Source organism: Physeter macrocephalus, chromosome 13 (genome assembly GCF_002837175.3).
Source record: "Physeter macrocephalus isolate SW-GA chromosome 13, ASM283717v5, whole genome shotgun sequence".
NCBI classification, from domain to species: Eukaryota; Metazoa; Chordata; class Mammalia; order Artiodactyla; family Physeteridae; genus Physeter; species Physeter macrocephalus.
Genome location: NC_041226.1, coordinates 83,684,597 through 83,708,172, shown reverse-complemented (window position 1 = coordinate 83,708,172; position 23,576 = coordinate 83,684,597). Strand labels below are relative to the sequence as shown.

At 45.3% G+C, this 23,576-nt stretch overlaps 1 protein-coding gene across 6 annotated transcripts in view; it reads left to right on the top strand.

Annotated features, from left to right (window-relative positions):
- The window catches only part of ABO (ABO, alpha 1-3-N-acetylgalactosaminyltransferase and alpha 1-3-galactosyltransferase), a 27,121-nt gene extending 14,507 nt beyond the window's left edge, over positions 1-12,614 (top strand). For all 6 annotated transcript variants that reach the window (XM_007111059.3, XM_007111058.3, XM_055089462.1 and 3 more), the window contains 5 exons: positions 147-203; positions 599-646; positions 1,200-1,235; positions 3,690-3,818; positions 11,776-12,614. In XM_007111059.3, coding sequence (XP_007111121.2) covers positions 147-203; positions 599-646; positions 1,200-1,235; positions 3,690-3,818; positions 11,776-12,463 — 958 coding nt within the window. In that variant the 3' untranslated portion in view covers positions 12,464-12,614. The remainder of the gene's footprint in view (positions 1-146; positions 204-598; positions 647-1,199; positions 1,236-3,689; positions 3,819-11,775) is intronic.
- Positions 12,615-23,576: the final 10,962 nt, after the last annotated feature.

Sequence of the window (23,576 nt, the reverse complement as noted above, 5' to 3'; positions counted from 1 at the left end):
GGGAGGGGCTGGAAGGGAGGGCAGGGCTGGTGGAAGTGGATGCTAACCTAGCCTTTGCCTGGTTAGCCCCCTCTCCTCTTGAGGGGGCACTTTCTTAGCAAGATGCTACTTTTGAAGGAATGACTGAGAACCTTTCCTCTCTGCAGCCAGGATACACACAGAGTGGTTCTGCAGCAGATGCAGCTGGAGAAAAAGGAGTCCAGGTAGGGCGGGAGCTGGGCTCCCAGGGGTGAGGGGGGCATTGCCAGAGCTTCCTCTGGGATTCCAGGGCCAACCTGGGCAGCCGTGGCTCCTGCTCCTTCGCCCCAGAGCGGGGATCTCCCCAGGCCTGTTTGTCACCATCGGGCGTGGAATCCCTGTGGGCAGAGCTGAGCACCAAACTCCCAGACAGGGTCAGCGTGTCCGAGGTTTCTTTGCCCTGCTTCCTGCCCCTGGTCCTCTCACCTGGCCATATGGCCCAAGCTTTGCAGCCATGGGGAGCTTTCCTTAGTAGGGGCTGTGGCGTGATGGCCCTCGGGGTGTCCTGGCCGGTCTGGCACGGCAGTGCTTCTCCCAGCACCCTGTCCCCAGCTCTAAGCACTCTGTTTTCCTCCCTCAGTGAAGGTGACTGTCACCTGGACACCTGCAGGATACCTGAAGTACCCAGGTATCAGAGATCTCATCTTTGGGCTGTTTCTGTGCCTAGTTCCAAGCAAGTCACCATGTGTCTCCCTCCTCCATACTCCTCCCTCACCCACCCCCCACCCCACAGAGCCCGACTTGTGAGATTTGTCAGGGGGCACGGCGTGGATGGGGTGGGTGCGGGCCAGCCCTGGGCTTCCCACCCCTGAACAAAGCAGGACACGAAGACCTTAGTCGTAATGAGTTAGACCGCTGGAAGGACTTACAGTGCACAAGGAGAGACGAGAGAGACATGGGTGGGTCTCTAACCTCAGCAGTATAATAGAACAGTTAGGGAAGATCAAGATCCTCCTTTCCTTTCCTCATATCTCAGCCCCATCAGTTTATCCCTGGGCAAGTACGTGGCCTCCCCAGGGCCGGGTGGGCACAGCTGGATGAAGGAAGGAAGGAAGGGAGGAAGGAAGTCCCTGTGGCTGAGTGCCACCTCCTGGCAGGGCTGGCACACTGAACCGGGAGGAGGCCCCTTGCAGCCATGGGCGTCTGTGATGCATTTTCTCACATGCGCGTCTTGTCCGCAGGTTGCTTTACCCCAAGGCCCAGCTCCTCAAGCCCACGTAAGTAGGCGAGTTCCTGCCATGGCTGCAGCCAGTGGGTTCCCTGCCACCACGTACCTCATGTTTTCTTTTCACTTGCTCCTCTCCCTGGTTCAGTCTTTTCTTTCGCCTTTTTCCTTTTCTTTCTTTCCGTGCTATAGGAGGCTGGGTTAGTTTTTTAATGGGTTTGGTACAAGTTGAAGGAACGATGGAAGATGCCTCTAATTCTTGGTCATTAGGAGCTGTGTGGAGGTCCATACCAGGCACAGAACCTTCTCTTGTTTCTTCTTGGGGAAGGATGGCAGGGGTCTGGGCTGGGTTATCCCTGAGGTCTTTCCGTGGGTGTAAACATCTGAGGAATGATGCTTCCAAACTCACCTCCACACGCAAGCGCCTGTCCCCAAATCCAAGCCTCCTTAGCCTGTGCCTGTACCTCCTGCTTCTGCTGCCAGAGAGAGCGTGCTGGCAGCCCTTTTCTGAGGCACTAGACCCCAGAGCTTCGGGGCAGGAAGTCTCCCAGAGACCACTTGGATCAGCCCTCATTTTATGAGCAGGGAAACTGAGGCTCAGAGAAGTGAAGGAAGTTGCCTGAGGCGCTACGGCTGGTGAGGGGCAGATCGGGACACAAGCTGGGTGGTGTCTGTCGTGTCATATGCCACATCCCTGCCAGGAGAGCCGAAAATGCTCTCTGTCATTTCTGAAACCCGCGCCCACCCCTCCTTGAGTTTCTAGAGCCGCCAGCCACGTGTGGCCATGAACACTAGAAGCAGGGCTGCTCTAGAATGAGATGTGCTGTTGGTGTGAAGGACAGCGTGGACTTCAAACACTTAGTACTCGAAAAATGTACTAGGGGTTTGGGATTAACATGGACACACTACTATATATAAAACAGGCAAACAACAAGGACGCAGTGTATAGCACAGGGAACTCTACTCAATAGCTTGTAATAACCTGTATGGGAAAAGAACCTGAAAAAGAATACATACATGTGTAACTGAATCACTTTGCTATACCCTTGAAACTAACACAACATTGTAAATTAACTATACTTCAATTAAAATATCAGTTACTTATTGAAATGATAATATTTTGGATACATTGGGTGAAAAAAAGTATTGATATATCAAATTACCTGTAATTTTACCTGGTTCCTTTTACTTTTCTGTGGCTCCTAGACCATTTCTAGTTACATATGTTTCTGTGGGCCAGCACGGATCTGGAGGGAGAAGTTGGCGTGAGCTTTTTTGGTGGATCCTGGTGGTGTGATGAACAAGTGAATGAACCCTTGTGAAATAAGAGTAGGGGGAGAGGTGAGAGGCGTCTGTGCCGCTGCAAGATGGAGAAGGGGCGGAGAACACAGGGCCCCTGAGAGGGGCGGGGCCTTGAAACTCAGCTTTGTCCCTGAAAGAGAACTCAACGATTTCTCTCCTCACAGCAAGCGTGTGGGTTTTCCCCGCCAAGTGATTCTGACACTCCCCGCAGTTAGCACAGACCCCACAGGGGGAGGGCTCAGCCCCAGGGCCCCTATTCACACACCTGTCACAGGCCAGGTTGTCACCCGTGCTTCCGACCGACGGGCTGTAAATCATGTCTCACCACCCGCTCCTTGGGTTTGATGATTTGCTGGAATGCTCCCAGAACTCAAGAAAACAGTTTACTTACTTGATTCTTGGCTTGTTGTAAAGGGTGCAGGTCAGGGACAGTCAGACGAAGAGGTAAATAGGGCCAGGAATGGGGAGGGGGCGCGGCTTCCATGCCCTCCCCGGGGGCATCTCCCTCCCAGCACCTCTGTGTGCTCACCAACCCGGAAGCCCTCCGGACCCCACAGTTCAGGGACTTTTATGGAGGCTTCATCACGCTGGCATGACTGAGTATTAACTCGATCTCCAGCCCCTCTCCCTTCCCTGAAGGATGGGATACGAGGCTGAAAGTTCCAAGTTTCTAATCCTGGCTTGGTCTTTCTGGTGACCAACCCCCGTCCTGAACTACCCACGAGCCCACCCAGAGTCACCTCATTAGAAAGAGACGCTCCTACGACCCCTCAAATGACGCTCCTACGACCCCTGAAATCCCAAGGGTCTTACTAGCTCTGTGTCAGGTAAGGGGAGGGAGTGGCAAATATATATTTCTTATTATGGCAAAGTACGCATGTGCTGGGAGAGGGCTTAGTGCTTTTGCCCTCACTTGAGACTGTTCTCCTCCTGGAGACAGGGTTGGGAGGCTTCAGAGAAGGAGTGTCCTACGGGATCCAGCCGATGGCTGGGACTCAGGAGATACTCTGAGTTAGGGCGGTGAAGGGATGGGAGTGTTGAGCCTCGGGTGCTGAGCTTGTGGTGCCAAGAGCCCTGGGCTGGGAGTCTGGAGTCCTGTCAGCTCCTAGCTCTGCAGCTCACAGACTGTGCGACTTTGGACAAATCCTTCTCTGTGGCCCACATCCCATGCCCCGCTCTCACACACTGTGACTCATCTCCCCAGGAGAGTGGACGTGCTGGTCATGACTCCCTGGTTTGCACCCATCGTCTGGGATGGGACCTTTGACTCTGCCATCTTGGATGTGCAGTTCAGAAACATCACCGTCGGGCTGACCGTGTTTGCCATCAAAAAGTAAGTGAAGGATGCTCGCCAGGGTGAACCGGGAAACCGGCCCGAGCTGCAGGGGGGCACTCCTCTCTCGGTGTCTCTCTTTTCCCGGACAGGGTGCTCAGCTCACAGGGTGGGTGGGGGTGTGGAGGCACGTGTGCCTTTGGGTGGAGGTGAACTTGGTGGGATCTTCAGGGCATCACTGGGCAGACCGCTGCTCAAAATAGCAGCCCCACACCTGAGAGTCATCTGTTCCAGAGGTCACCGTGTCAACCTTTCAGAGACGGGCGGCTGACGTCCACCACTTCCACGTACCAGCCGTTGTGCCGGGGGCTTAACCGCACCACAGCTCATACATGTGTGCTGCATTACCCCAATCTATTACCCAGGGAGGCCAACTGTTTGCAAATATTTTCTCCCATCCTGTAGGTTGCCTTCTCATTTTGTTGATTATTTTTCTTGCTGTGCAGAAGCTTTTCAGTTTGCTGTAGTCTCACTTGTTTATTCTTTGTTGCTCGTGCTTTGGTGGCATATCCAATAAATCATTGCAAAGATCAATGTGCAGGAGCTTTCCCCCTGTTTTCTACTAGGAATTTTATGGTTTCAGGTCTTACATGTAAGTCTTCAATCCATTTCAAGTTCATTTTTCTCAGTAGTGTAAGATAGGGGTCTATTGTCATGCTTTTGCACATGAATTTTCTATTTTCCCAGCACCATTTATTGAAAAGACTGTCTTTTCTCCACTGAGTATTCTTTGAGTCAGGTCAAATATTACCTGACTGCATATGCACGAATTTACTCCTGGGTTCTCAGTTCTGTTCCACTGGTCTATGTGTCTATTTCTTTGCCAGTACCATTACTGTTTTGATTAACTGTGGTTTTGTAATATAATCTAGATGTGTGATGCCTCCAGCTTTGTTCTTTCTTTCCAGAATTACTTTGGCTATTCAGGGTCTCTTGTGTCCAGATGTATTTTAGGACATTTTTTTTTTCTTTCTTTCTATTTCTGTTAAAAATACCATTGAGGGCTTCCCTGGTGGTGCGGTGGTTGGGGGTCCGCCTGCCGATGCAGGGGACACGGGTTCGTGCCCCGGTCCGGGAGGATCCCGCGTGCCGCGGAGCGGCTGGGCCCGTGAGCCGTGGCCGCTGGGCCTGCGCGTCCGGAGCCTGTGCTCCGCGGTGGGAGGGGCCGCAGCGGTGAGAGGCCCGCGTACCGCAAAAACAAACAAAGAAACAAAAAAACCATTGAAATCTTTACAGGGATTGCATTGAATCTATAGATGACTTTCGGTAGTATGGACATTTTAGCAATATTAAATCTTCCAATCCATGAACACAGGATATCTTTCCAATTATTTGTGTCTTCTTCAGTTCCTTTCATCAGTGCCTTATAGTTTTCAGTATATGCATCTTTCACCTCTTTGGTTAGGTTAATTCCTAAGTATTTTATTGTTTTTCATGCAATTGTAAGTGGGATTATTTTCTTAACTTTTTTTTTGGGATAGTTTGTTGTTAGTGTATAGAAATGCTATTGATTTTTTTTCATGAAGTTTTTTTATTAATTCTTGTAGTCATTGCTTTTTTTAAAAAAATATATTTAATTATTTTTGGCTGCGTTGGGTCTTCATTGCCGCGCACGGGCTTTCTCTAGTTGTGGTGAGCAGGGGCTACTCTTCGTTGTGGTACACGGGCTTCTCATTGCGGTATCTTTTCTTGTTGTGGAGCGCGGGCTCTAGGCGCACCGGCTTCAGCGGTTGCAGCACGCGGGCTCAGTAGTTGTGGCGTGTGGGGCCTAGAGCGCAGGCTCAGTAGTTGTGGCACATGGGCTTAGTTGCTCCATGGCATGTGGGATCTTCCCAGACCAGGGATCACACCCATGTCCCGTGCGTTGGCAGGCAGATTCTTAACCACTGCACCACCAGGGAATTCCCTGCTATTGATTTTTGTATGTTGATTCTGTATCCTGCAACTTTACTGAATCTGTTGATTAGATATAAGTTTTATGGTGTAGTCTTTAGGATTTTCTATATATAAAATCACGTCATCTACAAACAGACAATTTTACTTCTTCCTTCCAGATGCCTTTTATTTCTTTTTCTTGCCTGATTACTCTGGCTAGGACTTTCTGTACTATGTTGAACAGGAGTCATAAAAGTGGGCACCCTTGGGAATTCCCTGGCAGTCCAGTGGTTAGGACTTGGCCCTTTCACTGCCGGGGTATGGGTTCAATCCCTGGTCAGGGAACTAAGATCCTGCAAGCTGTGTGGTACAACCAAAAAAAAAGAAAAAAAAAATGTGGGCACCCTTGTCCTGTTCCCGATCTTAGAGGAAAAGCTTTCAACCCTTAACTGTTGAGTATGATATTAGTTGTGGGCTTGTTATACATGGCTTTAATATGTTGAGGTACATTCTGTTGAGAGATTTTTTTATCGTGAATGGATGCTAAATTCTGTCAAATGTTTTTTCTGCATCTATTGAGATGATTTTATGATTTTTATCCTTCATTCTGTGAATGTGCTGTATCACATTTATTGATTTGTGTATGTTGAGCCATCCTTGCATGTCATCCTTTTAATGTGCTTTCGAATTTGGTTTGCTTGTATTTTGTTGAGAATTTTTGCATCTGAATTCACCAAAGATATTGGCCTGTAGTTTTCTTTTCTTGTAGTGTCCTTATTTGGTTTTAATATCAGGAAAATGCTGGCCTAGTAAAATGAGTTTGGGAATGATCCCTTTTCTTCAGTGTTTTGAAAGACTTTGAGAAATATTGGCATTAATTCTTCTTTAAACATTTGGTAAAATTCACCAGTGAAACCATCTGGTCCTGGGCTTTTCTTTTATGGGAGATTTCTGAGTCAATCTCCTTACTCATTTTTGGTCTGTTCAGATTTTCTGTTTCTTCATGATTCAATCTGGGTAGGTTATGTGTTTCTAGGCACTTATCCACTTCTTCTAGGTTGTCTAATTTGTTGATGTATGGTAGTTCATAGCAGTTTCTTATAATCCTTTGTATTTCTGTGCTATCAGTTGTAATGTTTCCTCTTTCATTTATAATTTTATTTATTTATGTCCTCTCTTTTCTTGGTTAGTCTAGCTAAAAGTTTGTCTATTTTGTTTATCTTTTCAAAGAACCAATCCTTACTTTCTTTTTTATTGTTTTCCCGTTCTCGATTTCATTTATTTCTGATCTAATGTTTATTTTATTTTTTCCTTTTTTTTGAATTTTATTTTATTTATTTATGTTTTATACAGCAGGTTCTTATTAGTTCTCTATTTTATACATATAAGTGTATATATGTCAATCCCAATCTCCCAGTTCATCCCACCCCCACCCCCCTTCCCCGCTTTCCCCCCTTGGTGTGCATACATTTGTTCTCTACATCTGTGTCTCTATTTCTGCTATATATGTACCACATCTTCTTTATCCATTCGTCTGTCGATGGGCATTTACGTTGCTTCCATGACCTGGCTATTGTAAATAGTGCTGCAATGAACACTGGGGTGCAAGTGTCTTTTTGAATTATGGTTTTCTCTGGGTATATGCCCAGTAGTGGGATTGCTGGGTTATATAGTAATTCTATTTTTAGTTTTTTAAGGAACCTCCATGCTGTTCTCCAAATTGGCTGTATCAATTTACATTCCATCTAACGTTTATTATTTCTTTCCTTCTGCTAACTTTAGGCTTAGTTTGTTCTTCTTTTTCCTTTTCCTTGAGATTTAAAGTTAGGTTGTTTATTTGAGATGTTTCCTTTTTTTTTTTTAAATGCATTTTTCACTATAAACTTCCCTCTTAGAACTGTTTTTCCTGCATCACATAAGTTTTGGTATGTTGTGATTTTATTTTCTCAAGATATTTTTTCATTTGCCTTTTGATTTCTTCTTTGATCCATTGGTTGTTCAGGAGCATGTAGTTTAATTTTCATGTATTTGTGAAATTTCCAGCTTTCCTCTGTTACTGATTTCTAGTTTCATAGTATGTGGTCAGAAAATATGCTTGGTATGATTTCAATATTTTAAGTTTGCTAAGAATTTTTTTGTGGCCTAACATATGATCCATCCTAGAAAATGTTCCATATGCACTTGAGAAGAATGTGTATTCTGCTGTAGTTGGATGGAATATTCTGTATATGTGTGTTAGGTACATTTGGATCTATAGTGTTGTTCAGATCTGCTGTTTCCTTAAGAGCCTCTGTCTGGATGATCTATCCAATTTTGAAAGTGAGATATTAAAGTCCCCAACTAATATTGTATTGCTACTTATTTCTCTTTCAAGTTCTGTTAGTATGTGCTCTATATGTTTAGGTGCTCCAATGTTAGGTGCATAAGTACTTACAATTGTTATATCTTCTTGATGGATTGACCCTTTTATCATTATATAATGACATTGTTTGTCTCTTTTCATCATTTTTTAGCTTCAAGTCTATTTTTCTGATACAAGTTTAGCTACCCCTTCTCTCTTTTGGTTACATGTGTTTGAAATATCTTCTTTCCATCCCTTCACTATCAATCTATGTGTGTCTTTAAAACTAAAATGAGTCTCTGTCTTATAGGCAGCATATTGTTGGATCTTGTTTTTTATTTTTAAGTTTTAAATCCATTCAGCCATTCTATGTCTTTTGACTGGAAAATTTAATCCTTTTCTGTTTAAAATAGTTTAAAGCAATTATTGATAGGTAAGGACTTACTTTTGCCATTTTGTTCATTGTTTTCTAACTGTTTTGCTGATCCTTTGTTCCTTACCTTTTATCTTGCTCTCTTCTTTTGTGACTCAATGAATTTTTGTGGTGGTGGCTTTGACTCTTTTATCATATATTTTATGTATCTACTACAGGTTTTTCTTTTGTCATTACTATGAGAATTACATAAAATATATTTATAACAACCTATTTTAAGCTGATAATGACTTAACTTTGATAGCATACGTAAATTTTATATTTTTACTTCTCCCTTCTCACATTTTAGGTTATTGATGTTACAGTTTACATATTTTATATTGTGTATATATTAAAATGATTGTAGTTATGTTTTTGTTTTTTGTTTTTGTTTTTTTGCGGTACACGGGCCTCTCACTGTTGTGGCCTCTCCTGTTGCAGACGCGCAGGCCCAGCGGCCACGGCTCACGGGCCCAGCCGCTCCGCGGCATGTGGGATCCTCCCGGACCGGGGCACGAACCCGTGTCCCCTGCATCGGCAGGTGGACTCTCAACCACTGCGCCACCAGGGAAACCCCGTAGTTATATTTTTTAAATACGTTTGTTTTTCAACTTTTCAACTAGAATTATAAGTGAATTACACACCAAAATCTGACTTTATATATTTACTATTATCAGTGAATTTTACACATATATGAATATGTTTTTATGATATCAACTAACATCCTTTTCTTTCTGCTTGAAGAGTGGAATGCCCTTTACCATTTCTTTTAAGGCAGGTCTAGTGGTGATAAACTCCCTCAACTTTTGTTTGTTTGGGAAGGTATTTATCTCTCCTTCATTCCTGAAGGAGAGTTTTGCTGGGTGTAGTATTCTTGGTTGACAGCCTTTTCTTTCAATTTTTTGAATATATCATCCCACTCTCTCCTGGGCTGCAAAGTTTCCTTTAAGAAATCTACCTGTAGTCTTATGGGGGTTCCCTGGTATGTGATGACTCACTTTTCTCTTGCTGCTTTCAAAATCCTCTCTTCATCTTTGACTTTTTACAATTTAATTATAGTGTGTCTCAGTGTAGTCCTTTTCAGGTTCAACCTTTTTGGTGTCCTTTGGGGCTCATGAATCTGGATGTCCATGTCTCTCATTTGGGAAATTTTCAACCATTATTACTTTAAATATATTTTCTGTCCCTTTTTCTTTCTCTTCTTCTGGGATTCCCATAATGAATATATTATTTCTTTTTATGGTATATCATTAAGTCCCATAGGCTTCATAACAAATATATTATTGTACTTGCTTTATCACTAATCTATTTATCTGTCCATTCTTTTGTCCATCCATCAGTCCATTTTGATATACGTGAAAGTAAATTTCAGACATCAGCACCACTGCCCCCCAATACTTCTCTGTGCATATCATTAACTAGAGTTCAATATGCGTTTACAGTTTTCTGTTTTCTAGGTAAAATGTACATATGATGAAGTGCACAAATTTTAATTGTTTTTTAATTGTAAGGCAGTGAACAAAATAGTTAAAGGCCCTGCTCTTGTGGAGATATATTCTAGTGGAAAAAAACAAAAGAATAAGTGAAACACAAATACAAAATATGTCAGATGGTGATATGAGCTTTAAAAAATAATTAAGTTTGGGCAAGGGATAGAGAGCGATTTGTTTTCATATTTATTTGTTTATATATTTATTTGCTCTTTTTTTATTGAGTTATAATTTGCACATAGTCAAATGTACATGTTCAAGTGCACAGCCTGCTGGAGTTTTACATTTGGATGCATCTGTGTAAGTACCAGCTGGAAGAGGTATAAGGCATGTCCAGTTCTGGGCATTAGTCAGAGGATGGAAGGCTACTATAGGGGTGAGCATTGCAGGGAATGGATTCCAGGCAGAAAAAAATGCAAAGGCCTGGAGAAGTATGCAAGGCATGTGTCAGGAATATCTAGGAGCTGGCCTGCCCAGGACAGAGGATGGAGGACAGAGAAGAAGTAGACAAGGTCAGAGCAGATCTTGTAGGGCCCAATAGACCTCTATAGGATCTTTTTTTTTTTTTTAGTTTATTTTTTTAAATTAATTAATTTATTTATTTATTTTTGGTTGAGTTGGGTCTTCATTGCTGTGTACAGGCTTCTCATTGCAGTGGCTTCTCTTGTTGCAGAGCATGGGCTCTAGGCACGCGGGCTTCAGTAGTTGTGGCTCGCGACCTCTAGAGTGCAGGCTCAGTAGTTGCAGCACACGAGCTTAGTTGCTCTGCAGCATGTGGGGTCTTCCTAGACCAGGGATTGAACCCCTTTTCTCCTGCATTAGCAGGTGGATTCTTAACCACCAGGGAAGTCCCACTGTAGGATCTTGAATTGCTTTGTTCTTTTGTTAAGACAAGAAGCCATTTATTTTATGCATAGTAGTTTGTACCTTTTAGTCCCCTACCTCAGTCTTGCCCCTCCTCCGCTAGTATCCCCACTGGTAACCACTCGTTTGTTCTCTATATCTGTGAGTCTGTTTCTGTTTTGTTATATTCATTTGTTTTATTTATATTGTACACCACAGGGAGTATAGACAATATTTTATAATAACTTTAAATGGAATATAATCTATAAAAATTTTGAATGACTATGATGTACACCTGAAACTAATATAGTCTTGTAAATCAACTATACCTCAATTAAAAAAAAAAAAGACAAGAAGGCATTGAAGGTCCTGAGCTGGGAGATATCCATCATTTGGATACTATCTATCATTTGAATTTTTGCCAAACTTGTGGATTAATAAAATATTCTATGGTTGAGAGTATTTGCTCAACACCAAGCAATCTGAATCCCTCCTCCTACTATCCAGTCAGGGTACATTGTCTTTAGCTAGGAGAATGTCTATGGTTTTTATTTTATTTTTCTGATTTTTAATTGTGGTAAAATGCACATAACATAAAATTTACCGTCTAACCTATTTTTAAGTATACAGTTCAGTAGAGTTACGTAGTCAAGTTGTTGTACAACCATCACCACTGTCCCTCTCCAGAACGGTTCTCATCTTGCAAAACTGCAACTTTATGCCTATTAAACACTAACTCCCCATTCCCCCTCCCCCAAACTCTTGCAACCACCATTCTATTTCTGGGTCTGTGAATTTGCCTATTCTAGATACCTCATACAAGTAAAATCATATAGTACTTGACTTTTTGTGGTTGGCTTATTTCACTTAGCATAATGTCCTCAAGGTATGGCTAAAGTTTTATAAACTGTTTCTGCCTAAAAGTCTATTATTTTGCTGCTGTGTGATTCTGTTAATACCCACCCTCTCTTTCCCGGGGGGGCTTGTTGGTTTTAGATACGTGGTCTTCCTGAAGCTCTTCCTGGAGACGGCCGAGAAGTACTTCATGGTGGGACACAAGGTCAACTACTACGTCTTCACTGACCAGCCGGCGGATGTGCCCCAGATCCCCCTCCAGGAAGGGAGGCAGGTGGTGGTCCTCAAGGTCCGAAACTACAAACGCTGGCAGGACATATCCATGCACCGGATGGAGATGATCAGCAAATTCTCCCAGCAGCGCTTCCTCCACGAGGTCCATTACCTGGTGTGCTTGGACGTGGACATGAAGTTCAGCGACCACGTGGGCGTGGAGATCCTGGCACCGCTCTTTGGGACCCTCCATCCTGGTTTCTACGCAGCTGATCGCCAGTCCTTCACCTATGAACGCCGGCCCTTGTCTCAGGCCTACATTCCGAGAGATGAGGGTGATTTTTACTATATGGGAGCCTTTTTTGGGGGGTCGGTCCCTGAGGTTTACCGGCTCACCACGGCCTGTCACCAGGCGATGATGGCCGACCAGGCCAACGGCATCGAGGCCGTGTGGCACGATGAGAGCCACCTGAACAAGTACCTGCTGTATCACAAGCCCAGCAAGGTGCTGTCCCCCGAGTACCTGTGGGACACGCAGATGCTGCAGAGACCACCTTTACTCAGGAAACTTCGATACGTGGCTGTGCCCAAGAACCACGCAGAAATTCGGAACTGATGAGAACATACTTCCCAAGAGAGCCCACGTTATCAGGCTGTAGCACATGTCAGTGGTTCTGTGCGGGAGTCCAGCTCCTGCAGGTCCAGGAGTACCTGAGGGATGGACAGCGTCTGTGAGGAGAAGTTAAATAAATCAGTAACACTCTGTATGTGCAAGCATGGTCTCTCTTCGCTTTATTTTCTTACAGTCAGGTTTATATACCCTAAGTGATTACATCATCAGGTGTTTAATTAAAACCTCAGAAGATATTTATAATAGATGGTACCTAATATTTCTAGATGTACTTTTAAAGTAATTCTAAAGGTTCTCAAAACATCATTGTTTTTTCTTAGAGTAGGTTCAATCCGTACTAATAACAAAGCCAAGCTAATATGTAACAAGCCATTAAAAGAAACTATGAAGGAGGAAGTTTCCTGAACTTTCCTATGTGTCCCAGAGGTCCGCATGGACAAGTTATAACAAGGTACCCCTAAATCATCTACAATATATTTCACAATTTAATCTATCACTGTGTTCCTCTTGGCAAGAAGTCTTGTCTGAATAGACGAGTCAACAATTCCAATGTTGGCAGTTGACTCTGTATGATTAATTTATCCTTATACCAGAACCAACAATACCCGTAATCATTTCTTACTCCCATGTAGGGCCATTGTTTTTTTATTATTGGTGTTTTCCATAGAAACCACCCTACATTTCTAGGTTGTTTGTTTTTCTCCCACCAGGCAGGGGCTGTTGTTAAAAAGTCCCAATTCATAGGTTTTGGTTTGGGAGGGGGAAGAGGATGTTTTACACGGTTAAGCTTGGGACGGGGGGCAAATCCCCCATGTACTTTTTCAAGGCAGAAGCACAAAATTACAAAACAGCTCAGAAAAGATGTAGTCAGCTTCCTGGGCACAGCACTGCCCTGCAGTGCTGTCTTGGTGTTGTTCCATGACCCTGTCATGGCACAGAGGCTCCAGGTTGGCTTCCAACAGTTCTGCTGTCTTTTTTTTTTTTTTTTGCGTTACGAGGGCCTCCCACTGTTGTGGCCCCTCCCGTTGCGGAGCACAGGCTCCAGACGCGCAGGCTCAGCGGGCATGGCTCACGGGCCCAGCCGCTCCGCGGCATGTGGGATCCCCCCGGACCGGGGCACGAACCCGTATCCCCTGCATCGGCAGGCGGGCTCCCAACCACTGCGCCACCAGGGAAACCCCTTGTTCTGCTGTCTTGATAAGGGATTGGCCAAAGGTTTGATGACGTGGGTGAGGCCATCTCTTTGTTTCCTCCTCTGAAGGGTCTTCCATCACTCATCAAACAAACCCAGCTCTGGGTTTTCATTCCCTCCTAATCCTGCATTCTCTTTAAATGTGACTGATCCTCCAAGGTCTCTACAAGGTCACCTTCTTATGAAGCTTTCTTTGGTTCTCTCTTCTTCCTGTGGTTGAAGTGAATTGCTCTTCCCTCTGCATTTCCATAAAGTACTGAGTGTATTCTTTGGCTATGTCTGCCATTCTGCCCACATATTACCCATTGGCCTTGCCCGTTACAATGTGAGCTCCTGGCCGCAGAGGCCAAGTACATACCTCAGTGCCTGATGCCCAGGGACTCTCAAAACTGTTCACATTTAAATTTAAGGAACTCTTTTTTTTTTTTAGCTGTGCAGCCCAGCTTGTGGGATCTTAGTTCCCCGACCAGGGATTGAACCTGGGCTCTTGACAGTGAAAGCACAGAGTCCTAACCACTGCACTGCCAGGGAATTCCCTAAATTTAAGGAACTCTTTCTTGTTGTTGTTGTTTTTTGCGGTACGCGGGTCTCTCACTGTTGTGGCCTCTCCCGTTGCGGAGCACAGGCTCCGGACGCGCAGGCTCAGCGGCCACGGCTCACGGGCCCAGCAGCTCCACGGCACGTGGGATCTCCCCGGACCGGGGCACGAACCCGCGTCCCCTGCATCGGCAGGCGGACTTCCAACCACTGCGCCACCAGGGAAGCCCTAAGGAACTCTTAAAAGCCTATTTTACCAAGTCGTGAGACAGCAGGAGAGGCCCAGCCTGAGAGCACTTCCTAGGTTTGGTTTGCTTGTGTTGGTAGCTTGTTGCTTTGGTTTGTTTGTCTTTTTCTTATTGATTTGTGGGTGTGTCTGCTACATATTTTGGATGCTAGTACCTTTATCAGACACATGTTAAAAATAGCTCCTTCCAGTTTTTATGTTGCCATTTCAACTCTTTTAATGTAGGTAAATTTAAGAAGTCATCCCCTGCTTTGAAATCATGAAGATAGCCTCCTATGTTATCCTCCAAAAGCCTTATGTTTTTGTCTCACACTTTGGTCTTTAATCTACTGAAATTGACTTGCGTGTGGTTTTAATGTAAGGGCCCATTTTAACTTTTCTTCCTCTGGATAACCATGATCTGAGCACCGTTTATTGAAAATGTGTTCGAAAACTTATTGAAAAGTTATTTCCCCTACTGATTTGCAATATCATTGGTCACATAGTATCAAGTGTCCTTATGCGCCTAGGTTTATTCTGGGGTTCTCTAGTCTGTGTTCCATTGGTCTGGTTATCCTTATGGCAAGAACACATCATCTTAGTTACTCTAGGTTTATAAATAAATCTTCGTATCTGATTGCGTAAGTCCTCCCACATGGTTTCTCAAGAGTATCTTGACTGCTCTGGGCCTGTTGCATTTCCATCTAACTTTTAAACTCTTTTGTGAAATTGCACAAAGGAGCCTTCTGGTTGTTTTTTCTTTTAAAGACTTTAAGACTTAACCATTTAAAGACTTAAAAGACTTAAAGATTTAAAAATCTTTAAAGACTTAAAGATTTTTAAAATCTGTTTTTCTCAACATTTTATTTTGAAAATTTTAAAGCATACAAAAAATTTAAAGGAATTGCACAGTGAGTATTCACATGCCTGTCACCTAGATTCTACCACTAACATTTTGCTCTGTGTTATGATTGTACCACTCACGTACCACTCATCTGCCTGTTCATGTCTCCGTTCATCCAACTCAGGGAAACACATTTCCTGTTTCTTCCTACGTCTACTCACTCTTCACTGTCTCCTAGACATTGTGATGATTCATTGTGGAGACATATTCTGTTAGACTCTTTAGGAAAGGTTTAATTCTTTTGTCTTAGGAGGCAGTAACTTGGGTGGCTTCAAATTTCAAGCTCTCTCTCATCTGTGGTGGGCCGCAGCTCAAGTCTCTGTTATTCTTTCAGGGTCAGCTTGGTGGCTTGAAGTCTACCCCACACGTGAGTGGTTTACAGATCAGCCAAAGACTTGGGCTGAGTTTATACACAGAATTCAGGGCTCCTTCTCTCTGGCTGTCTCATTTCTGGCATTTCCCCCTGCAGTTTCTAGCTGCTGTGATTACCCCAAACTTGTCCCCTTGTTCTTCAAACCAGTAAGAAGTGAATCTTTTTCTTTACTGAGTTTTAGCTGTTGCTGATGGGCATGTGGCCTCGGACTAACAACTGTACGTAAAAGAAATCTCTCCTAATGCTGATCTCTTCTTCCAAGGGAAGACTCCCTTCCAGATCTTCACCTTTTGTCACTTTCTAGAGGCTTCAGGTAGTTTTGTAAAAAAAATGTATATTTTGGCCAAAGTTTACAGTTGTCACATGCAAGAGGGTGAGTCGTCTATAAGCTACTTGTCCACTACTGAAAGCAGAGCCTCCTATGGTTAGTAAGTAAGTTCATTTCTAGGCATTTAATGGTTTTTATGGCTATTGTGAATGTATGTTTTATTCCTGTTACCAGGGGTCAGTCAACTTTTTCTGCAAAGGGTCAAATAGTGAATGTTTTAGGGCTTATGGGTCATGCAGTCCCTGTCTTAACTATTTAACTCTGCCACTATAGTGCAAAAGCAGCCGTAAGTAGTACATGAACAAATGAGTGCAGCTGTGTTCAAATAAAAATTTATTTCTGAAAACAGATAGTGGAATAGATTTGGCCCACAGGCCATAGTTTGCTGGTCACTGCTATCACATTTGTTAATTAGTTACTGCTGGCATATAGTGTATGAGAAAGCTACTTATCATTATCCAGTGTCTGTATCATGCATCTGGTTATATTATTAAAATCTTTTGTAAGTCTTAGCTGGCTTTTTTCTAATTGATTCTCTTGAAATTTCTAGATAGATAATCACATCAGTGGTTAATAATAATAAAAGTAACAATACTTTTATTTATTTCTTCCTAAGAGTCCTGTTGACTTTCTCTTTTCATTCCCCTCTGACACCTGTCTAGCTCTCAGGGTCATGGTAAACAGGGAGACCAGACCACACCGTCTGGATGTAGGTGATCCCAGACCAGCTAATTTAGGGCACATGGTGAGTGAGCTTCTTCTTGGTTCCCTCCATTCGGCAATGCTGACAAGTTGGTAGAAATGTGTCCACAGGTCATCTGTTCCCCAGAATGTTCCGGTATGAGTGTTTGGATTTATGCAGCCCCCTAACCACTCTTCCTTGGATTCCATGCACATTTCTGCACAGGACATCCACCCAGGTGGTCTGTACCCTCTTTGGGTGGTCCCACGGTGTTGCCTCCTTCAAGACCTCCTTAGGCAGGAGCATCTCCTGTGGGGTGACTATGTCATCATATCGTGGGGAAGGGGCTTGGGGTCCTGGGCCACCCTTCAAGCTTTTGTGTCCAGTGTGCACACATCATCACTCGTTTCTGAACAGCCTGGTTTTATTTCTTCTTAGACACAAAGGTATTTAGAAGAGTAATTTTTTCCCCATTTTGGGGGTATGGTTAGTTTCGTTTCTTTGTTGTACAATCCTTTACTTGTTCATTTCTGGATTTATTATTTTTCAGTCCAAGGATATGACCTGTGCTTGTTTGGCGTCATTAAGCCTATACCTAACCCTAACCCTAACCCTAAACCCTAACCCTAACACTAACCCTAACCCTATCCCTAATCCTATCCCTAACCCTAACCCTATCCCTAACCCTATCCCTAACCCTAACCCTATCCCTAACCCTAACCCTCATCAAGGATATGACCTGTGCTTGTTTGGCGTCATTAAGCCTATACCTAACCCTAACCCTAACCCTAAACCCTAACCCTAACACTAACCCTAACCCTATCCCTAACCCTCATGCTAGTTGGTTTCCTTTCAGGTGTGTACACACAACACTGTGCCTCTGAAATCAAAATTATGCAAAGAGCCATATGTTTACTTTTGGTGACATCTTATGCTAGCCAGTTGGTAATAAACAGATTTATCTATTTATTCATCATCCTTGACCTGTTGATTGGGGTGTGCGTCTGTGTATAAGCCTGATTTTATTCACGCGACGTCTACTTATCTCTAAGTTGCCGTTATACTTGCTATTATTCTTTATTTTACTCCCCACAAGTCTTTCTTTTTCTTCTCCTTCTTTTCTACTTTTCCCAGTTCTTACGGGATCTCCAGAGCAATGCTGAACAGTGACTGTTAGAAGGAAGACTCCCCATCCTTCAAGTGCCCCTCTCTGTTTTGTTGTTGCTTAAACAACAGCAGTGCGTTGTCTCGTAACCTTGGAGGCCGGAAGTCTGAGATCAAGGTGGGCTGGTTCCCTCTGAGGCCGTCAAGGAGGTTCTGTTCCATCCCTCTCCCCTTGCTTCTGGTGCTTTGCTGGCGATCTTTGGGGTTCCTCGGATTGTAGATGTTTACCTCCACCTTTGCCTTCATCCTCATATGATGTCCTCCCTGTGTGCCTGTCTGTCCCTTCTCAAGCATGGAAGAATTCATGGAATAGAGCACCCAAGATTCTTTTTTCAAAAATAGCTTGATGATGGGTTTCCCTGGTGGCGCAGTGGTTGACAGTCTGACTGCCGATGCAGGGGACGCGGGTTCGTGCCCCAGTCGTCCGGAGCCTGTGCTCCGCAACGGGAGAGGCCACAACAGTGAGAGGCCTGCGTACCGCAAAAAAAAAAAAAAAAAAAAATTAAATTAAATTAAAAAATAAAAATAGCTTGATGAGCAAATCATCTCTTGATATTAAAAAAAAAATCGGAGCTTCACCCTTTCCTTCCTTTTCAGTGTGGTTTCTTTTTCCCTCTTTCTTTCCATTATTCTCATACCTTGAAGCACAGTGTCCTGAGGGTCTCCCATTCTCTGATGTGGAAAATGTACATTTCCTTGGTCTTAAATAAAACTGTGATTCGAGATAAGCTCCGCAGACTGCTTTCGTGACCAGACTGTCACCCGCAAGACTTTGCCATGGGGAAATTCTGGGACTTCCCTGCTGGGAGGCAGGTGGGAGGCATCCTTCTCATATTTCTTACTTTAACTGGGATGTTACTGGTGAGTCACCATAGGAACCAGTGTTTGTTGTTGCTTCACGATAACTTTTTGTTAAATTTAGTATTTCTTCTAGTCTTGCTTAATGAGAACTGTAGGGTTTCTTTCCTCAGCTCAGTAATGGATTTTGAGTTTTGGCAAGTTGTTTTGTAATCTTCTGTGATAATCACATAATTTCTCTCATATTATTAATATAAGTGAGTTACAGTAATTGTTTCTGAGTTTAATTACCCTCACAAACCTGAAGTAAATCCTACCTGGTCGTGGTGTATTATTTTAGCCTACTGATTTATTATTTATGTCATATTCACCAGTAAGATTGACCTATGGTTTCGTTTTTGAATCTTCTCAGCAGAATTTGGCATTGTGGTCTAGATAGTCTAGTAGATTGAATTTAGAACTCTTCATTATTTTTTATGCTCTGGAATATTTGAATAATCTTGGACTTTGTATTTGCTTATAAACCCCGTGAATCTAGTATAATGTATGGCAGTAAATATTTGATGAGGTTTTCTATTTCCTTCTATGGTACATAGAGTTCCTTCTATTGTCATTTATTCAAGTTTTCCACTTCTTGAGTCAATTTTGATCATTTATATTTTCTGGGAAAACCTTCCATTTCATATTGATTTTCAAATTTACTGGCATAAAGAACAGCACTGCAGTTTTAAAATAATGTTACATCTCTATATAGAAAATCATATCTTCTTATTTCTTGCTGTCAATTTGGGCTTTCTCTCTGCTTTTTTCTGATCTTTTTATACAAGGTCAGAGATTATCTGTTTTATTTTATTTTTTAAAAGAAGCATCTGGCCTGCTGTTTTTTACTTTTTATTTTTTAATTTATTTTATTTTTTGTGTGTGTGTGGGGTACGCGGGCCTCTCACTGTCGCGGCCTCTCCCGTTGCGGAGCACAGGCTCCGGACGCGCAGGCTCAGCGGCCACGGCTCACGGGCCCAGCCGCTCCGCGGCACGTGGGATCTTCCCGGACCGGGACACGAACCCGCGTCCCCCGCATCGGCAGGCGGACTCTCAACCGCTGCGCCACCAGGGAAGCCCTCTCGTTGTTCTTCTTTAGTCATTTGTTTCTAGATATATAGTTGTGTAGTAAGAATGAAAGGAGCAGCACAATTTCTACTCTGGGAAATTTGTTGGCCGTCTTTTCTGGCGCACTGATGCGATGTGTCATTCCAACATTTTTCATGCGCAATGAAAGACTAGAGTGGTTTCGCCTGCGCGTGGACATGGCACACCACTCTGTGGTGATTTGTATCAGACAGTGGCGGCCACTGAGGGAGGTGGCAGTAGTTGTCCGGAAAATGGGCAGAAGGGAAATTTGGGGGCTGATAGAAATGTTTTTCATCCTGTTATAGGTGATTAAAGGGTGTATTGCAATTGCCAAACATATTTGATGTGTTTATTGTATGTAAATTATATCACAGTTAAAAGGACCAGAACTATCCCTGTTTGCCAGTTACAGCATTCCAAATATTTGGATTGCATTAGTTTCCTTGGCCTGCCATGACAAAGTGCTACAAACAACAGAAAAGTGTTTCTCTCACAGTTCTGAAGGCTAAAGCCTGAAGTCAAGGTGTCAGCAGGGCCACGCAAACATAGACACTCGTAGGTCACTTAGGCAGCGTGTGAAGTGGGAACGCAGATCCCCTATCTCACCTCTTCTTCTCCACTTTGTCCAGCATGGTTAGGGGCCACCAGCCAACCTCATTAGGCTTGTTAAGTTTGACAGAAACGCCCCACAGGATCAAATGCACGATCACGCAGAACTTTGCCTCATACGGATTTGATCGAGGCTCCAGTGGTGCTGTTTTGCACATCTTGCTTTTGCCCATCACCCCATGGACTATCAGAGTTTCTTCACTACTGGAAATAGAATCATCAGCGCATTTCCATCTAATCAGATTCAGGAACCATTAACTGAAACCCCAGAGCCAGTCGGTAAACTTGTCCTTTAGATTCTCTTCCTTTAGAGCCACTGTAAGTAGAAAGTGTGTATTAATCTGGGTTCTCTAGACAAGCAGAACCAGTAGGGTGTGCATATTTATAGACAGAGATGCATTTTAAAGAATTAGGTCATGTGATTTTGGAGGCTGGCAGGTCCAAAAGCTGCTGGTGGGCCGGCAGGCTGGAGACCGAGAAGAGTCTGAAGGCAGCTTGAGTCTGAAGGCATTCTGGAAGCGGAACTCCCTATTCGTAGGGGGACCTCAGGCTGCTTTCTTAAAGGCCTTCCACTGATTGGATGTGGTCCACCCACACTATGGAGGGTGGTCCTCACCGATGAAGCTTGGCACGTGGTAGGGGCGAGGTAATATGCTGAGTGAGGGAAGGAGGGAGTGAATGAAACCACAGAGGCAGGAGTCCACACAAGATGAGCCTTTATTTAGGGTGGGGTCAGAGGGGGTCACAGCACAAGCCCTGCATGGTGGCACAGAGACCTTCCAGCTGTCCTTCCAGTGCTGAGCCTCCTTCACCTGCACTGTGCTGTCCTCCTGGACCTTCTTCAAATAATGCTGCCTCTTCCTGGGGGCCGGGCTGCAGGAGGGGCACCTGAGGAGGGACTTCCTGTACCCTGCACCTTCGAGGACCACTGTGAGCCTGGCAGGGGGCTCTTAACACATTCCAGGTACCGGGCAAGAGACCCACACGTCATCTCTCAGGTAATTCTCCCAACAACTCATCAGGCAGGCCCAGTGATTTCCCCATTTCACAGATGGGGAAACTGAGGCTCAGAGCCTTGCCTGGATCACCAGCTAGAAAGAGGCTGAGCTGGAGTTAGAACCCCGTCTCCCTGACTTGGATCACTCCTGACCCCCGTCCCACGCTGTGGCCTCCTGGAGCTCAGGGGTCCTGGCTTCCCTGGGGGCCGCACCCTCCTGGCCTTGAGCTTCCTGTGGGTTTGGGGGTCAGAGCCACCCCCCTGTCTGGGGCTGGGCTTGGTGGCTGGGGAAGGGCCCATCCTGGGCACTTGGGCTCTCCCAGTACCTGGACTGTTTTCTTTCCCTGCAGGACCAGGTTCCTCTCTGAGCACCAGGACCGAAGGTTCAGGGAACTTCAGAGGCCAAGGGCCCCTCCTGCGGCATCTGGACTCAGCCTCCTTGGCAGGCGGGCCCCGCGGGGCCCAACAGGCACTGGGTCCAAATCCAGGCTCTGCCACTCTGTAGGGCACAGAAGGGTCAAGTCTCTGTAAGCCTCAGTTTCCTCATCCGTGAAATGGGGACAATAACCCCTCCTCCCCCGTGGAGTTGTCAGGAGCATTTCGTGAGATACCCCCCAGGGAGAACCACGGCCCTGTCAAGAGCTCAGTCACCGTGAGCTCTTCCTGCCGATGTCACCTCACCGAGAGCCCCTGCTGCCGTCAGCCCTGGGCCTCTCCACCCCATCCCCGAGGCGCACGCCTGACTCGCTCTGACTCCACTGACCCTCCAGACAGCCCTTCCCCACCTGCAGCCTGGGTGGGCGTTTCTAGGTTGGGGTCCGCAGCCCAGGGCTGCCGCCGTCAAGCCCACGCTGGCGCGCTGGGATTGGACTGGACCCGCGGTTCACGGCCTGCGCCCGAGGCAGGGACTCTGCCGAGCGTTCACACCTGCGCCCTGGGGAGCCGAGCGTTCACACCTGCGCCCTGGGGAGCCGAGCGTTCACACCTGCGCCCTGGGGAGCTCTGACGCGCGTCGTCTGCTCCTCGGGCCAAACGCGAGGGCACCCAACGATGAGGCTCCCTCCATCCCAAGGCGGCCAGACTGAGCTGCCCTGTCCTCCCTGGCCGGCACTCCCCACCCCATCTCTCCACGCATCAGACAGCATCTCGGCTTCCACGGGCACCAGTGGGCACAGCGTGGTTTGGGTGGTGGTGATCAATGGTGTTTTGCTGGAGGAGAATCCTGCCTCGGGTGATGTGACTTGGGTGGGTGATTCCCGGCCGCTTCCCGCAAACGTGCAGTCGTGTAAGATTCTCACAGACTTGCATTCATCATTCACCGTCCATCTACCATCCCTGGTGAAAAAACTTAGCAATTATTATATATTTTTAAATTTTTTTATACATTTATTTATTTATTTATTTTTGGCTGCATTGGGTCTTCGTTGCTGCTCGCGGGCTTTCTCTAGTTGCGGCGAGCGGGGGCTACTGTTTGCTGCGGTGCGCGGGCTTCTCATTGCGGTGGCTTCTCTTGTTGCAGAGCACGGGCTCTTGGCGCGCGGGCTTCAGTAGTTGTGGCGCACGGGCTTAGTTGCTCCGTGGCACGTGAGATCTTCCCGAACCAGGGCTCGAACCCGTGTCCCCTGCATTAGCAGGCGGATTCCTAACCACTGCGCCACCAGGGAAGTCCAGCAATTATTCTTTTTAAATTACCATGGCTTTAAACGAATCAGCATAAACTGTAGCCTTCTTCAAATTCTATCTTCCGTATTTCCATGCTGTCCATCCGAGTGGACGACAGACCTGGGTTCTGGGTGGGAAGGGATTATTGCCACATCGGGAGTCAGCCAGATTTGGGTCCTGGGCAAGTTGCTTCCATTTGGGGGCCTCAGTTTCCTCATCTGTAAAATGGGATGACAGCAGCATCTTTCTCATAGGTGAGAAGTTGTTCCAAAAATCTGGCATGGTGCCAGGCACATAGTTGCAGCTCAGAAATGGGGGTTCTTATCATCATCAGTGCAATCATCTGAGCTTCATAATTTCCAGCTGAGACCAACCCTCCCAACGGCCCCAGGGCCTTCTTTCAGCCAAGGAGGGCTCAAGGATCCTGGTCCATTTCTCTTCCTGTGCTGTTGAGCTCGTAGGATGTACAGGGCCTCTCCAAGTGCAAAGTCATTGAAA